Source organism: Python bivittatus, unplaced genomic scaffold, assembly GCF_059951505.1.
Source record: "Python bivittatus isolate LINGU-HERP-01145 unplaced genomic scaffold, Pbiv_v1 ctg000480_np1212, whole genome shotgun sequence".
NCBI classification, from domain to species: Eukaryota; Metazoa; Chordata; class Lepidosauria; order Squamata; family Pythonidae; genus Python; species Python bivittatus.
Window position 1 is genome coordinate 25,762,529 of NW_028277075.1, and position 19,155 is coordinate 25,781,683.

A 19,155-nucleotide genomic window follows, 5' to 3' on the forward strand; every position below is an offset into this window, starting at 1 on the left:
GTGCAATTCCAAAACATTTTGAGCACCACCTGAACACTATTGCCATTGACAAAATCACTACCAGTCAATTGCAAAAGGCAGATTTACCTGGAACAGCTTATATCCTGTGATGATACCTTTCACACCATCAAACAACATCTGCCTATCCCAGGTCCTTGGGAAGGACTCGATAGGTGGATAAAAATGCCAAATCCAGTATAAACGTCTGGGTGACTGTGCAGCCAACCATAATAATTTTGTCTTTGAGAGCTCCAGGTTATCTACCTCTGATTTAAGTAAAATTAGGATTTTGCAAATCTGAAAAATCAACCTCTCCCCACTCTCAAGCTAAACCAATTTCCTATCAAAATTAATCTTTTCTTGCATATTTCTCTTTATTACAGAAGTACCCTTTGTTATTCAGGAACTGAATAAAATGAATTCCAATAACAAAATGGAACAAAACAATTTCCTTTTTACAGGACTAGCAAACAATGAACTTATCAACCTTAAAGCTTATACATCTAAAGAAAATTAATATGTCTAATTGTATTAGCATTTTCAGAGGATTTTGCTACTTCATAGAAAGGTCTCAAAAGAAAGAAGAGATCGGGGAAAGAGCCAATTCTTTATGATAATGTTAAGAAGGGTTTTTCTGAATCTCTCTCATTTGTACCTCTGATTGTCACAAATTTCCTCTTGCTATTTTACTACTATTTGGCTTTGTGGAATTTCTTCCACTCTGGAGAACATGTCAAGGTAATAAAGACCCTTTAAAATAATAAAATAAATCACCTTTTCACCAATCCTCTCTGTGACGTCATCAATTTCTCTAATCAAAGCATGGATCTGCAGGGCTTCTTCCAACTTCCTCCTATATGCTTTAAGATCACCATGGAAACTGTTCCACCTATCATCAAAACACTTAATTTTATTTCAGAAGATCAAAAAGGTATTTGAGAAGATCAAATAGTTTTTATTACTCTAACCCCAAATCATGGGGTTAGAGTAATAAAAACTTACATTTGGGTTTATGAGTTCCTATAATCACCAGTCCTACTTTATTTATCTATATGTTTAAAGAAGCAGAAACAAAATGACATCAGAAGTGATTAATTTACAAGGGTGGATCTGATTGGGGTAGCAGTACAGGGCTCTAGGGAGGAGGAAGCAATATTGCCCCCCAATAGTACTCACTTCCATTTTGCTGACCAGTGTATTGTGTCACCAGAGGAATTTTAATTGGATAATACCAAGAAAATACATATTTTGAATGAAATCATTGTTACTCCACAATTATATTTTTTATTTGGGTTGACTAGCCTGAGGATGCATTGACATTTGTTGCTAGCTAGAAGACTGCCATCACCTTAGCAATTTAGACCTCAACCATGTTTATAATACAGATTCTTAAGTGTTGGGAATGAAATTCAAATAGCTCAACATCACACCCTTGCTACTCTTCCATGCCCATTACTATATGACAGTTCATTAATACTGGAAGATGATATATGAAAAAACAAAGATCAGCCTTCTCCTCTGGCCCTGGTCAGATTTGACTGAGCCTTTCCCTGCTCATTTGGACATCAGTAGATTTTATCCACAAACCTTTCATTGAGTTGTTCTTGGCGTTGGTATATTATTTTCATCTCTTCCGCATTCTGCCTCTCCAATCGCAGAGCAAGAGCATTGATGTCTTTGATATGAGCCTCATCCACTGTTACTCCCTATAAGACCAAGGCCAAAGAGAAACAAGATAATACAGCAAAGTCTTATTTCTCTCTTCCCTTAGGTATTCCTTCTAAGATGCTTACAACTAGGCAAACCTAACTGCAAGATCCTATTGGACCGGGTATCTGCGTTTCTCAACATCAGCTATCTCCCCACCCTCCTGGAACATCCTTAACATTAGCAGTTTAAACTGTATGGAAGTTTGCTTCTTGCTTTACTCTGTGTCAGGCCTAGCCTAATAACAACAGGGAAACAATTCAGCCAAGTTCAGTTCTTTATTGCTTACACCATATGGACAGAATCTTGCCAGACTAAATCTGTACTATGCTAACCTAATAGATATACTCTGGGAGAATCTAGGGAGTGGCTATCCTTCCCACACTCCTGTTCTGGACTATGCTGCCTCCTTTTTCCTTTCTGGAATGTTCTTCCTGAGAACCTGGAGCTCTACTGCATTTCACCACACCGTGCAGAGGAGTTCTGCATTACTATACTGAGGAACCTGAGATCTTTCAGATATTGTTGGATTATAAGACCCATCATAATCAATCAGCCTTCTCAGGCTGAGGCTGATGAGTCCTGTAGTCCATCATATGAAGAGCCACAAATTTTCTGACTGTGATCAATTTACTTAGGTATTAAACTAGTGTAAATTACAGTTTCTTTTTCAAACACAGTTGTTGATTTCTCTTATATCTTTAATTTGATCCCAAGATAAGGGTGGAAACGAAAGTAGTTTGCTCCTTCACTCCCTAGAAATGGCCTGAAATTGTGCTGCTGAAATTCAACCATTTTGTCACTATTTTTTTTTTTTTAATTCCTTGTTATGAAAAAAAGTTGTGATGAGGAAAGAACAAGGGCAGAGAAATGGCTTTGAGGATATTTCTGTGAACATAATTCCTACTAGTCTAGACCACTTAACATTTATGATGCAAATATGCAGGAAATTGTGCTGATCTGAAAACACACTACCAAGTATGAACATCTGAAACAAGTTGCCTTACAGCAAATATAGGTAATCTATGAAGAAAGAGATGAACGTGATGTTTGCTCATGATGAGCATGCTGGTACACTAACATTAAAATGTTCTCCACTGTTGAAGTGGTCCCCAGCGACTAAGAGCAATTTTCTTGCAAGTAAACCACATTTACTGGCTATGGAGAGGTTTGAAGTTTTGATTTCTATGACTGCATGATGTCATATTGGGTACCATGGCCTAAGCCAGTCTGCTGAGGGCATAAGATTCTGAGAGATTCTTTAGCTCTGCCTGGTAAACCTCAGCCAATTTGCTGTGGTTGAATTGGGGTCACTTAGGCACTTTGCCCAGAACTGTGAGATGTATTTTCACTCATATATATTTTGGGAGAAGAGAGAAGTAGAGTAAAAATGAAGTCAACTTTTCACCCTGAGATCTTATGCTGTATATTTTTTTCATTGTTCACTTGTTCTCAGTATAGATTTCCTTCTGCCACTAGGTATAAGAGGCCCAGACTGAAATATATGAGGATATAAGAAGATAGGAAATCTTGAGCAAAGCTGAGAGGAAGGAAGATGGATCCAGCTTCAATTTTTCCATCTTTCTAAGTGCAGCCTGCCAGAAACTACATGCCCTTTCTGGATTTTTGCTTCTGACAAAATTAGCTCACTGGGGTTCTAAAGTACGGTTAACGTTTGTGTCCCCAAAGAACTCAGTCAGGCAGCTAACCTGTCTAATCAGTAATTGGTCACACCAAGCATGCAACAAAATTCAGTGTCCAACTTAGCAATGCCCCTTGCAGGTAGCAAACAAGTCATGCTGCTTTGGGACAAAGTGCTTCTATATCTTCCTAAAGGCTTATGTTATTTTGAAAGCCTGGGAACATACTAGATGTCCTTAAATATATTGTACTACACTATATTTATTTTTGAAGAAATAGCATAAAATGTTAAAGGAGAAAAGGGATTTTCCATTCTCAATTCAATCCCTTTTTTAATACTAATTTTATTAAAGATTACAATTACAACAATAAAAAAGAATGAAAAGAAAAAGTAAAAGGTGCAGAAAAGAAAGAAGAAAAAAAGAGAAAAAAATAGAAAAGAAAAAATAAGAATATAATAAAGAAAAAAAAAAAGAAATATATAAAGTGACTCCCTCCTTCCACAAGTATAAACAATTTTAATAACTTATCAACTTCTCTTAAACTACAACAAATGATCTCTTATTTCCATATCCCATCTCTTATAAACAAAACCATAAAGCCTCAGCATTTCAGTCCTGATTCAGCAAAAGTCCATTAAGGGTTACCAGAGATAACAATGTATCTATTTTAACCTTGCTCAAATAAACCAACTTTATATTCCTTCCTTTTCTTTCTAACTATCTTGATCTTTAGTTCCTTCAAATAAAGTCATAGAACTTGATTTCTTTTCATTTTTTCTTTGTCCCTTCTCACTAAATTTTTCAAATTTTAACAAGCCTCTTTTGTAACTCCAGTATAGGAAAATTATCCAGGTCACTCTTTTGGTTTGTTGTTTGTATATCCCTTTTAATTATTAAGACATTAGCCAGTTTATTTTGTATGTCCAGTGTAGCATCTTCCATGTCATTCTTAGAGCCTGTCATTTTTAAATCCACTTTCAGATCAGTCTTGATCTTGTCAGATAGAACTTGTTCCTCTTCCATAATATCTTTTAGACACAGTCTGTCTATAGAGGCAGACACTCTTAAAATTAACTTCTGGGTCCATTGTTCAAAAATATCCTTCAATATGTCCAATGTTAAAATAGTTTGCTTCATTCTGTAATTGTAAGTCAAGTTTGAGTGTTCTTCTCCTTTAATTGTAATCTTTAGTTCCTTCTCATTCCCTCTAGTGTCTAATTTTTATCTTATGATTTTTTAAAAATCAAAACTAAAGCATTTTCTCATGGGAAGGATTCTTTATAATTAATTCCAAAATATTATTTTAATTTTATCTGGACCCTTAGTCCATTTGTAACTTTCTAAAATCAAGATTTTTATCACCCTTTTGCTGTTTATTCTCAAAAAAATTATTTTAAGTTTTTAAACTTGTAGTTAAGATTTCGTTTGCTAATGAGTGAAAGAAACTCACTGGGTGCTGTCAAACCTGTCAAGCCAAAGGTTCCTAGGAGTTGAAAGAGTTGAAGGTTATCTGAGGAACCGCCTCACCCCGGTCATCTCAGCCCGCCCCATTCGGTCCAGCAGAAGGGGCAGGTTGCAGACCCCACCCGTCAAGGAATTTCGATTGGTGGGGTCTAGGCAGAGAGCCTTTTCTGCTGTAGCGCCCGCCCTATGGAACATCTTGCCTCCTGAGGTGCGGTATGCCCCCTCCCTCATGGCCTTCAGGAAAGAGATCAAATCCTGGCTCTGCCAGAAGGCTTGGGGGCCAGAGGGGGGCCCGTACCTATGGAAATGGCTGGTGGGGTGTGGGGTTGTCCCCCCCCCCCCAGCATCTCACAGGTTTTTTAGGGCCAGTTATAGTTTTTAGGCCATTTTTATATATGTTTTTAACTATTTATAGATTATGTCTATGTCTGGAGAGTTCTGTGTTTTTTCTTTTTTATTATTGTGAGCCGCCCAGAGTTGGGGGAGATGGCCGGCATACAAATTTGAAAATAAATAAAAATAAATTTTAAAAAAGCCATTAACAAACAATTTCCAGAAATGATTAGAAAAGGAAGTATGCGAACTTAGTGTCCTTTCAAAGGTGCCGACCATGGTTTGAGCAAGATGGCTATTCCCTTATTTCCTAGAGCTCTAAACCCACCAGAGACTGGTGTCTTGTGGTCTCCTCATGAGGAGCAACTGTCTGGAGCATTTATGGGTGATCTCAAGTCCTCTCCTTGTCTGGAGAGGAATTATTGAAGAGCTGGTCTACTCACCGGCTCTTCATTCTGCTGCAGTTATCAGCTCAGCTTTTTGAGGAGCTGTCTTCAGTCTGGCATTTTTTCCCCTGAGCCCAATTCAATTTCTTACTGTTAAATTGTGTTTGCAAATCATGTAACCAAGCTTTGGTTCATTACAACCAAAATTGTGAGTTAAGTTTGAAATACAGACATCCTTTCATTTTGTATGTAATGACCACCCTAACATAGCAAACTTATAAAACATGAAGGCAATTATAAACATTATACTGCACATATCACTAACATGCTTGATTGAACCAGGTTACCTAGAAGGTATACACTGTTGTGTAAAAGACCCACATATATGTTTGTATCAGGGGCTATCTTATTGGATTTAACCCTAGAGCACTTTCATTCTGCCACTAATTTTCTTTCCCAAATCCTCAGGTGAAGTTTGAAGGTGATCCATGATCATCTTCATTTCTGTTGAGTAGAAATGTTGAGAAAAAGAAGTATAGCTCACTTATTTCTTCCAAGAGCTACAGATCTGCCACAATAAAAATACCCTTACCTTTATTCCATATGAAAGAAAAGAAAAGAAAAGAAAAGAAAAGAAAAGGCGAGTAGTCTGAGGCTTAGTATGTTAGCTGGTCTCACACTACAGAGAAGGGGAAATGTCAAAACATTTGTCAATTTCACCTATGCTCATTTTAGTATGGATTACTGAGGGAGGAACTGCAAAGCCATCATGCCACTATTCCCCTTACAGGACCAGAAGCTCAGGAATTGGGAGGACAGGTGGGCAGGAGTTTCCTTCAGTGAAAAAATTGAGCCACAAACAAAATAAAACCTAGCTTTGCAACTTTTTCAAATAGATCACATCTGATATGGAAATAAATCAACTCTAACCTTCCTGACATTATGGAAACCCAAAGGTCCAGGGCAGTTTTTCAAATCAGCCCAAAATCCTCCTGTGGAAATGTATTCAACCATGGAAGTTCACTGGTGACTCTAGGCCAATCGCTGTCTCCAAACAAAATCTACCTCAGAGGATTATTGTATATGAGAAGAAAATGCTCTCTATATAATTTTGAAGTCTCTTCTGAGTGTAATGTAAATCTGGGAAATAATTAACTCTAGCATTCATATAACAAATTAGAAGGCTAACAACTTACAGGCTTTAAAAACCCAACAGTTGTGATGTCACACTAACTTACCTTTCATCAATCAAATCAATCTGAAACATTAATGTCCTGAAAAGATATATATTATCTAATTATCAAAGCTAGTGGAACCTATGTGGAAATAGTATCACTTACTTCTGACATTCCTCGGAATTCATTTAGTTTTCTCATAAGCTGAAGGCAGTGTTCATAGTCATTCCCCACATCACCAATATTAATCATGACTTCCTGGTGAACAACACCAATACCATTAGATTTCATTAAAACACATTGAAATCTACAATGTTTATCTAGCTTTTTTTCACTATCCTATGGAATTCAAATTCATTTTTGGAGTGTCAATCTGCCTTTTAAAATGCAATTATCAGTATCATACTAAATAGCACACTGTTGCATTATGAATTGTCTTGATAACAGTACTTGTTGCTTGCTTGAAAAGCTAATGCAAGTTGATTCACTGAATCTATTTTAAAAACTGCTGTATTCAAAGAGGTAAAACAATCCAGAAATCAGTGCAGAAGCTTCAAAGTATAAATACAAAATTTTAGTGAATGGATTCAGTAGTTCTTTTCTGACACTTCAGTGCATTGTGATTTAAAATACCCATAATCCTGAGCATCAGTTCCAATCACACATCTGATTCTTAATATCTTGCAACCAGTGCCAGACAAAATGATTGCAGAATGTGCTTGATGATGAAAGAAATGTCATGGTAATATTAAGGTCTCTCTTGAATTTTAGGGAATATTAAATATTTTCAGAAGGTCCCACCTAGTTCCCAGTTATCTAACACTAAAGTCCAATGAATGCCCACTTGTGTTCACAAAATTATACAACAGTTTTCTTTACACAAAATAAATTTTTCTACGATACATGGATAAAACGAATAACAACTGCTTAACAAAAGATTCTTAATATATTTTTGAATAAGAAATCCCCCCCATACCCTTGATGATCACCAAGTTAATTGTTGGAAGGGGTATATTTTATACTCCTTTAATTATTGCCCACTTTTCTAGAGTGCATTTCTAGTGCATAACAAACTAATTTCCTAGAAGGGAAGCCATGCATACAGAACACAGTAGCAGCCCATGTGTAATACAGGTTTGATTTATATTCATGTATTTGGAGTGGGAAAACACTTCAGGTGTTTTTCAAAATTAAATAAAAGTATATGTTTTCTCTTGACAGTTACCATTTTCCAAATGTTCACAGCTATAAATCTGTTTTCGAAACAGAAACAGTGGTCTCCAAATTCACTAACCTTCTCTCTGATCCAAGCCTCTGCATGGTCGACTTTTTGTAGAAATTCAAGAAAATCCCTGCTATCCTCAAGCATCTTTCCATGAGCAGCGACAGCCTGTTTCAACATTTCCCACTGTTCTTGAAGCAAGTAAACCTTTTGGCGGATCTCTTTCGATTTGGGAAGGTTATGGTGTAGTAGGGCTTCTCCTCTCTTTAAATAGTTAAGAAAGAATAATTAATAAGGAGAGGATTGCAATATTTCCATGCTATTTCTAAGACAACTCAGTTCCAAGAGTTTGCAGGCCAGTGGCAAAGGATAAACACATACTTAAGACCAGTTCTGGGGCATGTGATCCAGATGTGCACCCAGCAGAGGGAGAAGGACTGGCTGATTTGGCATATAATTATTCAGGGTATGAGAGATGACAAGTAGAAAGATTATACCTCTCTAATGTTGTCTACCTGTCAGAGGGCAGCCAATATGATGTGAGCTGGCAAAGTATTTAAAGCTGTATGTTCTGGCCACTTTGGCAGTAGCCTGGGTCTTACTGAGACTATCTAACAGTTGTAATACAGATTGATCTGTCTGCTTATTGAAGCCGAGCTGGAATGTCCTGCATCAAGCGTGGAGCTGTCTGACCTGGCCTACAGGATGCCCTTCAGTTCTAAGGTTCTATACTTCTTCTCCTCCCCTTCCTCAGTTTAGCTAAACTGGTCAAAGGAGTGAGAACTATTTTTCTCAAACACTTACTTAACAGTTCAGCCTTGGAGAGGTCCTTTGCACTTCTGATTTGCTTGTGTTTTAGTTTGGTTAAAATATCCTTTAAATAATGAGTAATTTGAAAGTGTCTTGGCAACTACTTGAGTGCTGAAAGCTTTTTATGCTGACTTGCTTCTCAAGATAATTAGGTTCTGAGTATCTCCTCCTGTACTACTGATGGGAGCTTCCTTGATGGCTTACATCCTTAACTAATCACAGCTACTGAAATTCAAGGAATGAAATCATTTGTGACCTAAGATTTGTGAAGTCAAAGCAGAAGAAATTATACTGAAGAAAAGTGGGTTTGTCCTGGTACAGGAATAAATACCAGTACCAGATACTGGTATTGTTTCATACCAGTAGATACCCACAGCGGGCATAAGTGTTAAGTGTAAAGTCATTTTACAGTAGCTCTTTTAACCTAAAATTATGGTTGCTTGACCCAGAAGCCAAAAATGCCTCTTTGTTCTTTTATTCACGAGCAATGAGGAAGGATAGGAAGCTGGGTTACCCATGAAAATCATCTCATTTGCTCACTACTCACTCTCTCCCCTAAAAATCATTTTTCCTAGATTCACATTATCTTTAAAAAGATGCAACAGTAATAGAGCGGCCTCTAAACATAGCATATAGAATACGACTAGACATCCCCAGCAGCAGTACAGGATATGACCAACATTTCCAGTACATGGAACCAAATACAGTATTTCTTCTTTTTGAGATAATGGCCTAAAGAATCTATATACTGGTGGATAAAGTTATCTTGCACTTTAAGGTATAATTCCATCGTTTTTTAAAAAAAATCACTTGAATGTAGATTTAATTGATCTGGATCAATTTTAACCACAAACGACAATGACTAGGGGTGTTAGAAATATATTTATGTAAGCTTATGAAATAAAAAGTAATTTCAGGTTTATTTAGCATTTCTGATGTTCAGAGTAATTGACATATTGTATAAAGTGACAGGCCCCCACTCTCTTGAATGCCCTTTCCCTGGATATCTGTGCAGCCCCCACCCTGGTTGCATTTTCTTTTTGTTTTATTTATTATTGTTATTCCAACAGCATTATACATTCATAATATTTGAAATTTGTTGCACTTTATTATTATATAATATACAGTCACTCCATTGCCAATAAAAATGTGATTTGGCCCTCTGTGTATTTAAAATTCAAATTCTATCCATGGTTTTGGGGACTATATCTGTGAATGCCATTTTTCAATTATTAAATGGTCTAAAATATTCCATTGCTGACTTATCATAGATTTGGCAGCTAGAAGTAAAAATACAATAAGATCTTTATTAACCAGCTTAGCAAACTGTCCCTCAAATATGTGTAATAACTCCAATCCAAGAATGCGTTCTACTTGTTGTTTAGTTATAGATCTTACTTCCTGGAAGATTTTCTGTCAGAACTTTTTGCAAGCCCATCACATTCCTATGAATGTGCCCTTCTGTTTGCATCCCCTCCAACATTTTATTGCATAGTTGGATATATACACTACTTGTATCAGGTTAAATGCCTTCTGTGTACTACCTTTGACTCTAATGCTTATATGAAGGCTAATAAACCTATCTCTGCCTTCCATAATTCTGCCAGTCCCTATCTTCCATTTGCTTATCCAAATCTGCGGCCCAAACTTTCTGCATTCCAACAGGCAGATCACCTATCTCCCCCTCCAGCGGTAACTTATATATTTTAGAAATCATTTTTTTCAATTGCAAGTAATAAGTATTAATTTCTCAGAATCGATCAAGGAATGATTTGTTATTTCCCTTACTACCTTATCCTTCAAAAAAGATTTAACTTGAATCCATGTTAACCAAAGGATCTGATGGCCTACAGTACTTTAAATTGTGTAACAAATTATAAAAATCTCTTATTCTATAAAAAGCACATTCTCTCCTTGACCTGAACTGAATTGTCCTAGATGAATAATCAAAACCATTATCAAGGGGGATAATGGGGATATACCCATTATCAATTCTGCACATTTCTTCATCCATGCCTGAAACATAGCTTTGGCAAATACATTAAATATTGCTTACTTTTATCAGATCCTTTGGAAAAAGAACAGTTGACTATCCAACTTTTGTATGTCTTCTATTTATCCATTACTTGACCTCAGCCTACAGAAGAACCTCACAGGAACCAAAGAACACAAAGCATATGCTCTCAATACTTGCCATATTAACAGTTGCAATCATATCCTGATGAGCCAGAATCTCAGCCTCAAAGACTTGATGCTTCTGAAGAAGCTTCATTTTGTCACATGGCTTGCTGAAGTTTTGAAAAGAAGGATCCTTCATCTTTTGCATGCGTTCATCAATCCACCTCTCTGCCTGTCACCAAAGAAGCAACATGATCAGCACTGCATGCAAGGCTAAGAGTAGTACGCAAATCTGATGAGATCAGATTTGAATTTACTTTTCAATTCAAGTGACATTCAGTTCAGAGTGTCAACTGAAATTCAAATTTGAGGATTTGCTAAAAATGTGTGTCTGTGTGCAGAACTGTTGAATCTGCAAATCAGTTTGCCGGTTCAGTTCAAAGATGTGATACACTGTAACTGAACTACCTTTGAACTGAAGCTGCAAATCAAAGCTTTGCTCAGCCCATGACTCTCTACATCAAGAGTGATCAGACGTCAATTAATACAACTTAACTTTTTTTGCAAGACTCTGAGATCCATCAAGAAGAGCCAGGTGGAAATTAATGCTTGGAGCATTCTTTCCTTTAAGTTTCTCCTGAAGCACTGAGTCAGGCCAAGAAGTAGTGATAAAAATGATGGCTATTGGCCAGTTTACAAAGAAGTACCTTGGATTTCTTCCAAATGTACAGGAATAAAGTATAATAGTAAATCCCATAGTAATCCCTGTAATATATCCTTTCCCAGCCTTATGCCCTCCAGATGTACTGGATATCACTGATGCAATTCATAGACCATATTCATAGCCAGAGTGGCTACAAATTTTGGGTTAGGGGTTAGTCTAAGCATGTCTAGAGGGCACTAGGTTGGGGAAGGCCGCTGTAACATTTAAATGTTGCATTATATTTCATTTATGTTTAAATGTATTTTATATAAGGATTGCATGGAATGTGACTACCATGTTCCAAAGCACAGAGCCTCAGACTTAAAATAATGTAGCTATTTTGGTTTTTCTTCTTTAAAAGATGTAAGGACATTAAAAAGACCAAAAAGCAGTGGAAAAACACAGGAGGGTCAGTGACAGGGGACCAGAAGTGTCTTGGGGGGGGGGGCGGGGGGGGTTAGACTAACAAAAGCAGTGTTGCAATGTTAAATGCATGGTTGAAAAGGGTAGAGCTTGTGGTGTGAAGTCATGACACTGCTTTTGTCATTCTGATGCAAGCAGCAAGATCCTGTGGATGCCACTGCAGATGACAGCTTCTGGTCTTCAGAATCACCCCTTCTGGAATTGAGATGGGGTGATTGAATAATAAAAGTATCATCTGGAAGCAATCTCAATTCTTTGCTTGGTAGAATGTTTATTTTGGTTGCTGTGTTGCAAGCAGGTACCTTTTTATATCCATATACATTGCATCCATTAATCATTACAGGTAGTCCTCACTTACTGACTGCTCATTCAGTGACTGTTTGAAGTTATAACAGCATTGAAAAAGGAGATTTACGACCAGTCCTTGAACTTGTGGCTGTTGTAGCATCCTATGGTCACGTGATCACCATTTCTGACAAGCAAAGTCAGTGGGAAACTGGCAGGAAGTTGCAGGTTGTGGTCATGTGATGTCACACTTAACAACCACGGGTGATTTGTTTCATGACTGCAGCCAGAACTGACATTATAAGTTGGATCATGGTCACATGATGTATCACTTTATGACCACATTGCTTGGCGATGGAGTTGCCAGTCTCAATTGCAGTCGGTAAGTGAGGACTGCCTGTATAGGCAGTCTAATTGGACAGTAGAGACAGCAACCCCTGGCTGCCTTCGAAGAGAATGAAACTTTTTATTTCCCAGACAATGCTTCACTAATGTACAACTTATTCTCACCTCAGTTAGACTCTGGTAAAATAGAGCCTGCAGGAGTTCCACCTGCAGTTTTTCTTGTCTACTTTGAGAAAGATCTTTGATGCATCTTCTTTTGTGTAACACCACAATGAGCCTGCGTTGGATCTGCATTACCTCCAACTCACTACCTGGTTGCAGTCTTTCCACTTGCTCCTGAAGAGATAGTTCCTGAAAAGCAAACACTTGAAATCACAGCTACAGTTTCTTGATCACAAGTTGCGTACATAAAATATTACTTTTTCTATTGGAAGTTCAAAATTGCCCATTCTTTTTAGCCACTATAACTACAACACCAGTGACAAATACACCCACACCCACAAACACCCACACACGTGTGTGTGTGAAATGAATGAATAAGGCTTTCTGAGAACCTCTACTCATCTTGTGGAAATTACCTGATCTTCCCTCAATATTTCTTAAAAATTTTGTTAAGGGTGAATTTCTAAATTTAGTGTATATTTTGCTTTCTGTGACATTTGGTATCAAAGTAAGACACTCTTTTCCTACAAGTAATATATTCTCAGATATTTTGCCTGAGGAAGAACTCCCAAATGTATTGAAAATCAGCACTCTGAAATTGTCTTATAAATCAGGTTTTACAAAACAGTGTTATATCTACTATTTGGATTAATTTCGCTAGTTTGTCACAGTACTTCTTCCAGTCAACTGAGATGACCCATGAATAACAGGTTTTACTTGGGCATTTGCCCATGTCTTTCTTTATACATTATACACAAAGATTTTACCTTTTCTTCCTGGGAGGCTAGAATCTTCTCAAAAGCCTCGTGTTTCTTGATCTGCTGCACCACTTCATCCACACTACTTCCAAAGTCACAGCTTTTCAAATACATCTGTGAAAAATTGGAACCAATTCTGGCAATATTGTTTTTTTAAAAAAAAAAAAATCCATGGAATTATGGGGCCATATCTGTTGCTTTCTTGAATGAAAGTCAGGAAACATTAGATGATCAAATGATTCTAGAATGATCAAATTATTCTAGGAGACTTCAAGGTTATGTTTCTTATAGAACTCTGAATTCTTCTTAGTCTAGGTATTCGGATTAATCAAGAAAAGAGGGATATAGCAATAGCCTGTTTTTTCTTTTTCTTAAATAATCTTTTCAAGAATTCCAGACAGACAGTCATGCTCAATGGATAACTGACATAAAGATATGCCTTAACAGAAAGGCATAACACTACAAATATATGCAGTAGGATAATGCACGCTACATAGAAAAAGCCTAAAATGGTGGAACATGACACTATTGCAACAAGGTATTCCCAACTTTATCTTTGAAGTCAATGGAGGTTGTCTTCAATCAGCAAAGATATTTTAACTTGAAAAAGTATTGCTTGAAAATTAGGCAGTGGAATAAGGATAAGGAATGTTGAGGATTAATGAGAAAGTACCAGACTGAATTCATTAAGAAATGGGAAAACTTGATAAAATTGAGATCATAGATGATATTTTGCTATTAACCAAGTAATTACATCCTCTTAACTCTGCAGATTATGCTTGGTATTCTTGTTTGATGTTCTGGCAAAAAAGCTAAATATGGCAAAGGCAATTTGATAGCGTTCAGATTTTTGGACTACAGTTCCCATATTCCCTAGTTAATACAGTTAATGGTCAGGATTATGGAAGCTGTCACCCAAAGTATGTAGAGGTCACCAGGTTTCTATCCCAATTCCCTCTTTGATACATCAAAATTGTTGCCTTTATGTATTTTATTCTTTATTCTTTAGCATGATCAAACTGTTGAAAGCATATGCAGTTTCAAACATCCTTCATGTATTACACACTTACATAGAAACGTAGCTGCTAAAGTGCTACAGCATGCTTTGGATCACTTCAACTGAGGTATTTTTGTTTGGAAATGTAACGCATTCGTATTCAAAACTGAGCAAAGAATATCAAGACACAACAGGGCTGCAGCTTATGGACTCTGGCGTCATTCTCAAAGACCCATTGCTATACCAGCCTTCCCTCTTATACTGAATGGGTAGTGAGAAGCATTCCTTCTGCACAAATGCTTCCAACAGGGCTCTGAATTGTGGAAAAAACATCTAAGTACTTTTCTGTCATATGATTCCCTCAATTGATATAACTCCATGGCCTCTTCGTCAGTTGAAATTCTGTACTGAGACAACTGAACAGACTAATGCATACATATTTACCTGATTGATCAAAAGAGAAGGGGGGGGGCTGTGTGTATTTAGTTGTGTGGTGTCAATTGGGAAGGGTTGGACCATTGTCTACATGTACTGTATTTTTAAAAGGATAGGTTAGGATGTGTACAGTATGATGCTATATTTCCATTTGGTATGGTTATAGTGAACTCTTGCATTCACTTTTGTAAGAGAAGACCCTTCATTCTGAGATACAGAGGTACAGAGAGCTGATCAATAAAATTTTCCAAGGCAAACAGCAAAACATTGGAAATAATTATGTGTGAAGTAAACATGATCATTCTTTAAAAACTACTTATTTGTCTCACTAGAATTTGTAAGATGTAATCATGCTGCACAATAGAATGAGTCTTTTTTTTTTTGCCATTGTTATAATTTTTTGACGAAGTGGATTGCCAGTACAAAACTCCAAAATTTATTTTAATTAAGAAATGTAAATGTACCTCTTTTTTGCTTAAGTGAGGAGAATTAAAAACAGTTGTACTTTCTAAATTGCTGTCATCAATTAATTTCTTACATTTTTAGTTCCACATAATTGAAAATAAAAACACCTATCTGTCATCCAAAATCCAGCAGTGGTATATGAGCCACCTGGATCCTCCAAATGGTCACTCATGTCCTAGTCACCTTGGGTGTGGAATATTGCAATGAGCCCTATATGGGGCTGCCCTTGAAGTTTATTCAGAAACTGCAGCTGGTCCAGAATGTAGCAATGAGCATGCCATGATAAGTCCAGGTAACACTGCTACTCAGCAAGCTGTACTGACTGCCAGTTAGCTTCTGGTGCCATTCAAGATGCTGGTCACCACCTCTAAAGGCCTTCATGGCATAGACCCTGGCTATCTGAGGACTGTCTATCTCCAATAACTTCTGCCTGTCCTCAAAGATTGGACAGACTGGGCACCTACCAGGTCCCTTTGATTAAACAATGTCACCTGATGGGATCCAGGAAGTGGGCCTTCTCTGTCATGGTGTCTGCCCTCTGGAACACCATTTCCCAAAGATCTGTATGGCCCCCAGCCTGACTATTTTTAAAAAATATTTGAAAACCTGGCTTTTTTCCAGACCTTGGGTAGCAAGCCTCTTTTGGAATTTTATATATATTTGAATGTTTTCTTCCAAGTTGTACATTGTCCTTTTTTATTATTTAGGTTTCTATTGTTTTTAATACTGTATGCTTGTGGACTCTGGCGTCATCCCAAAGACCCACTGCGATGCCAACCTTCCTTCTTATACTGAGTTGGGTAGTTCCATAAATAAGATAAATAAATACATTTTGGGGTGGGGCATAGATGAGAACAGAAAGCCCCCTTGTATAAGTAAGTATTTCACACTGTTATCTTCTCTTTAAAATTACCATCTTTAATATATGAAAATTTAAGTAGATCTTCCTTTATGTGATTCACTTTATGTTACATAGCAAGTGCTTAGAGTGAATAGCTGCAAACATAAGACAGGCAATTGAATACTATAATACAATGCACAGTAAATATGAAGACATGTGTTACAAGGGATTCCATCCAGTGTCATGCAAATAGAGGGCTGTTCACACAAGAGAACTTCCCCTTGCTCTTCTCCCCATACCCACTCCAAACTGATTCCACTCAGATTGTCATGGCCTCATCTGAAGATGGTATCTGAGAAGACAACAGATCAAGACGTTCCAAAGAGATTTCTTCACATGCTGAGTTACACCCTAATGCAGGACTGGAGTCAGGACCTTCTGTCCAGAATTCTGATCTAGATTCAATGTTGCTGCCACTCACCCAACCCCTGTGAAGGGCATCAATACAAGGGTGACTATCGGAAATGGGAGAGGTGCTTATTTTTGTTTCAATCCCACCTTAGGCACAATATGTGCATATCAAACTGCAGCTGCCATTGAAAGCTTCATTACACATGACAATTTGTGGAAACAGACAGCATCTTTGCACAACTGTGTAAATACGGCAGCAAATTTGAGCAGCATTAATGAAAGCAATACTCAGAGTGGCATTTCATATTTAACATTATGGCTCCTGAGGCCACTCCTTCAAGTATCTATCAGCTTATCTCAGGCTGAAGAATGGTATGCCCAATGTCCTGTTGCAATAATACACAAGAGATTTCCATAAAAAATAATAATAGAAAAGAACCATCATACACATGGGAAAGCAGGATTCTGCATTCTAGAACTCCATTTCAAGTTCTACACACTGATTATCTCTATACTGTACATATGGTCTGAACACAGGACTGAAACTATGTTCATATTTTGTTAGGATACAAGTGATAAAAATACAGAGCGTTGGGCAAGCAATACATAAGGGAATGTAGAGCCAGTTAATTGTATTGTTTCCTACAAATTCATTTACTACAGAGCTGCCTGCCTCAGATTATAACAAAGTGCCAGAGAGTTCTAGAAAAGCCAATAAAGGAATGGGCTGTCATGAAACACAGAGTTATTTCTCCATCACTGTCACAACATTTATTTTGAAATATTCTCTGTAAAATCTAAGTATTCCACAAAGTATGGCCCATGAGCAATGTCAGGATTTACCTTGCATAATCTCTTTCTATTTACATAGCAGTGAGATGCAGCTCATGATTAAGGTTAAATTTTACTTCTTTTGCAGACAAACCTTACCATGAAAAAGTAAAGATTAAGAGAAATCAAGTGACCTTTCAAAAGTCTTTAAAAAAAAAGAAAAAGTGAACAAAAATGCTTATACAGAATAATGACAACTAGACATGTATTTTTCAATTCAGTCTGAATTCTCCATTGAAATAATACTGTTTTAAGACATGGCAACTATTTTCTCTGTTTCATGGAAGTCGTTTAAAACTCTGCCTTCCATCAACCTGTTGTCAGAATGGAGTCATAATGGAAGACTTACACTTTTGTATTCTGCATAATATACACCACTGGTTTTTACATTTGTTCTTCATATTTTCTTTTCCTCCAGCTAAGCTAGTACTGGAGCTAGGAGGGCTCTAATACCTTCTCCCCAAAACAGATCCATGTCCAAATCTATTCTTCCCTGGTGTAAGTTGACAAGCTTATAAGTTATTTCCAGAAAAAAGAATTTTTTAAAACATATTTTTGTTTTGAAAACATATGTGTATGTGTATGTATATATACACACAGTCTCTCTCTCTCTCTCTCTCAATACATTGATGGGTCTTACTAATAATTATTTGCTGACATAAATAGTTTTCATACACACATACACACGTACCCACATGAGTATATACACGCATACACACAACTGGGAAATTCAGCAAATTCAAGCAGCATTTGGCACACACACAGAGAAAGATCTATTTTACTAAAATCCCATATTTAGGGTCACTGAAGGCATAACTTGTTTTACTACATGTGAAAGCCTGAAAAAGCAGAATTTAAGCAACAACTGGCAAATGGGCTTCTAAAATCAAGAAGAGACAAACCCATCCCTATACTCCTTCAGCTCCTAATCATCATATTTTAAAAAAAACAAAAGTACTTTTGAAGGCTTCGTCACTCCTAGAAACGTTACAACATATTAACATAAGAATAAATAATACAGTTAGTTAAAACTAACCTCAGAACAAATTACAGTTTAGATTGCATGTTTCTAAAATGGAATAGAAATCTTCACCACTTTCCTCCCAGTTCCAAAGGAAGCGATTTTTACCGAGATAGATGGACACCATGTATTCTCACCAGGTGCACGAGACGATGCCTGCCTATGTGTGAAGAATGCAGCTCGATCTGCATTCCCTGAAGCATCTGGGTCCTGAATAGGCTTTGACTCCTGTGAAGGCTGGAATTCAGGACAACAAACAGGATTTATGGACAATGAGATGCTAGAGCCTGTACAATCTGGCTGTAACGTAGAACCACCCATACCTGAAGCTTTGATCAAGACTGAAGGAGCTGGTTGTTTCCTAAATTCTCTTACTACTTTAATAGGAAATGATGTCCAAGGGGTAGCAAGTATTAAAGTTATCTTGGAAATCTTGTGATGAGCAGGAATAATTCCAGCATTAGAAGTCTTCCCAAATTCTTTGCCAGTTGAGTGATGGTTCTGAAAGACAACCAAATCAGGATCTAATTGTGAATTTGCAACTGTTCTTTTGCCAAGAAGGCTATCTGCTTTAGCTAGTGTAGATGGAGTCAACCATATTTCTTTGAAGACTGTCTGTT

The 19,155-nt window shown here is 37.1% G+C and overlaps 1 protein-coding gene across 5 annotated transcripts in view; it reads right to left on the bottom strand.

Moving 5' to 3' along the window:
* The window catches only part of SPTBN5 (spectrin beta, non-erythrocytic 5), a 129,559-nt gene that overhangs the window by 45,133 nt on the left and 65,271 nt on the right, over nucleotides 1-19,155 (bottom strand). For all 5 annotated transcript variants that reach the window (XR_015797002.1, XM_088145500.1, XM_088145499.1 and 2 more), the window contains exons 36-42: nucleotides 13,544-13,648; nucleotides 12,780-12,965; nucleotides 10,935-11,090; nucleotides 8,003-8,194; nucleotides 6,874-6,966; nucleotides 1,588-1,706; nucleotides 775-889 (exon numbers count right to left, since the gene is read on the bottom strand). Coding sequence is in view for 4 of the 5 variants with exons in the window: in XM_088145500.1 (XP_088001626.1) it covers nucleotides 775-889; nucleotides 1,588-1,706; nucleotides 6,874-6,966; nucleotides 8,003-8,194; nucleotides 10,935-11,090; nucleotides 12,780-12,965; nucleotides 13,544-13,648 (966 nt within the window). In the remaining variant the exon portion in view is untranslated. The remainder of the gene's footprint in view (nucleotides 1-774; nucleotides 890-1,587; nucleotides 1,707-6,873; nucleotides 6,967-8,002; nucleotides 8,195-10,934; nucleotides 11,091-12,779; nucleotides 12,966-13,543; nucleotides 13,649-19,155) is intronic.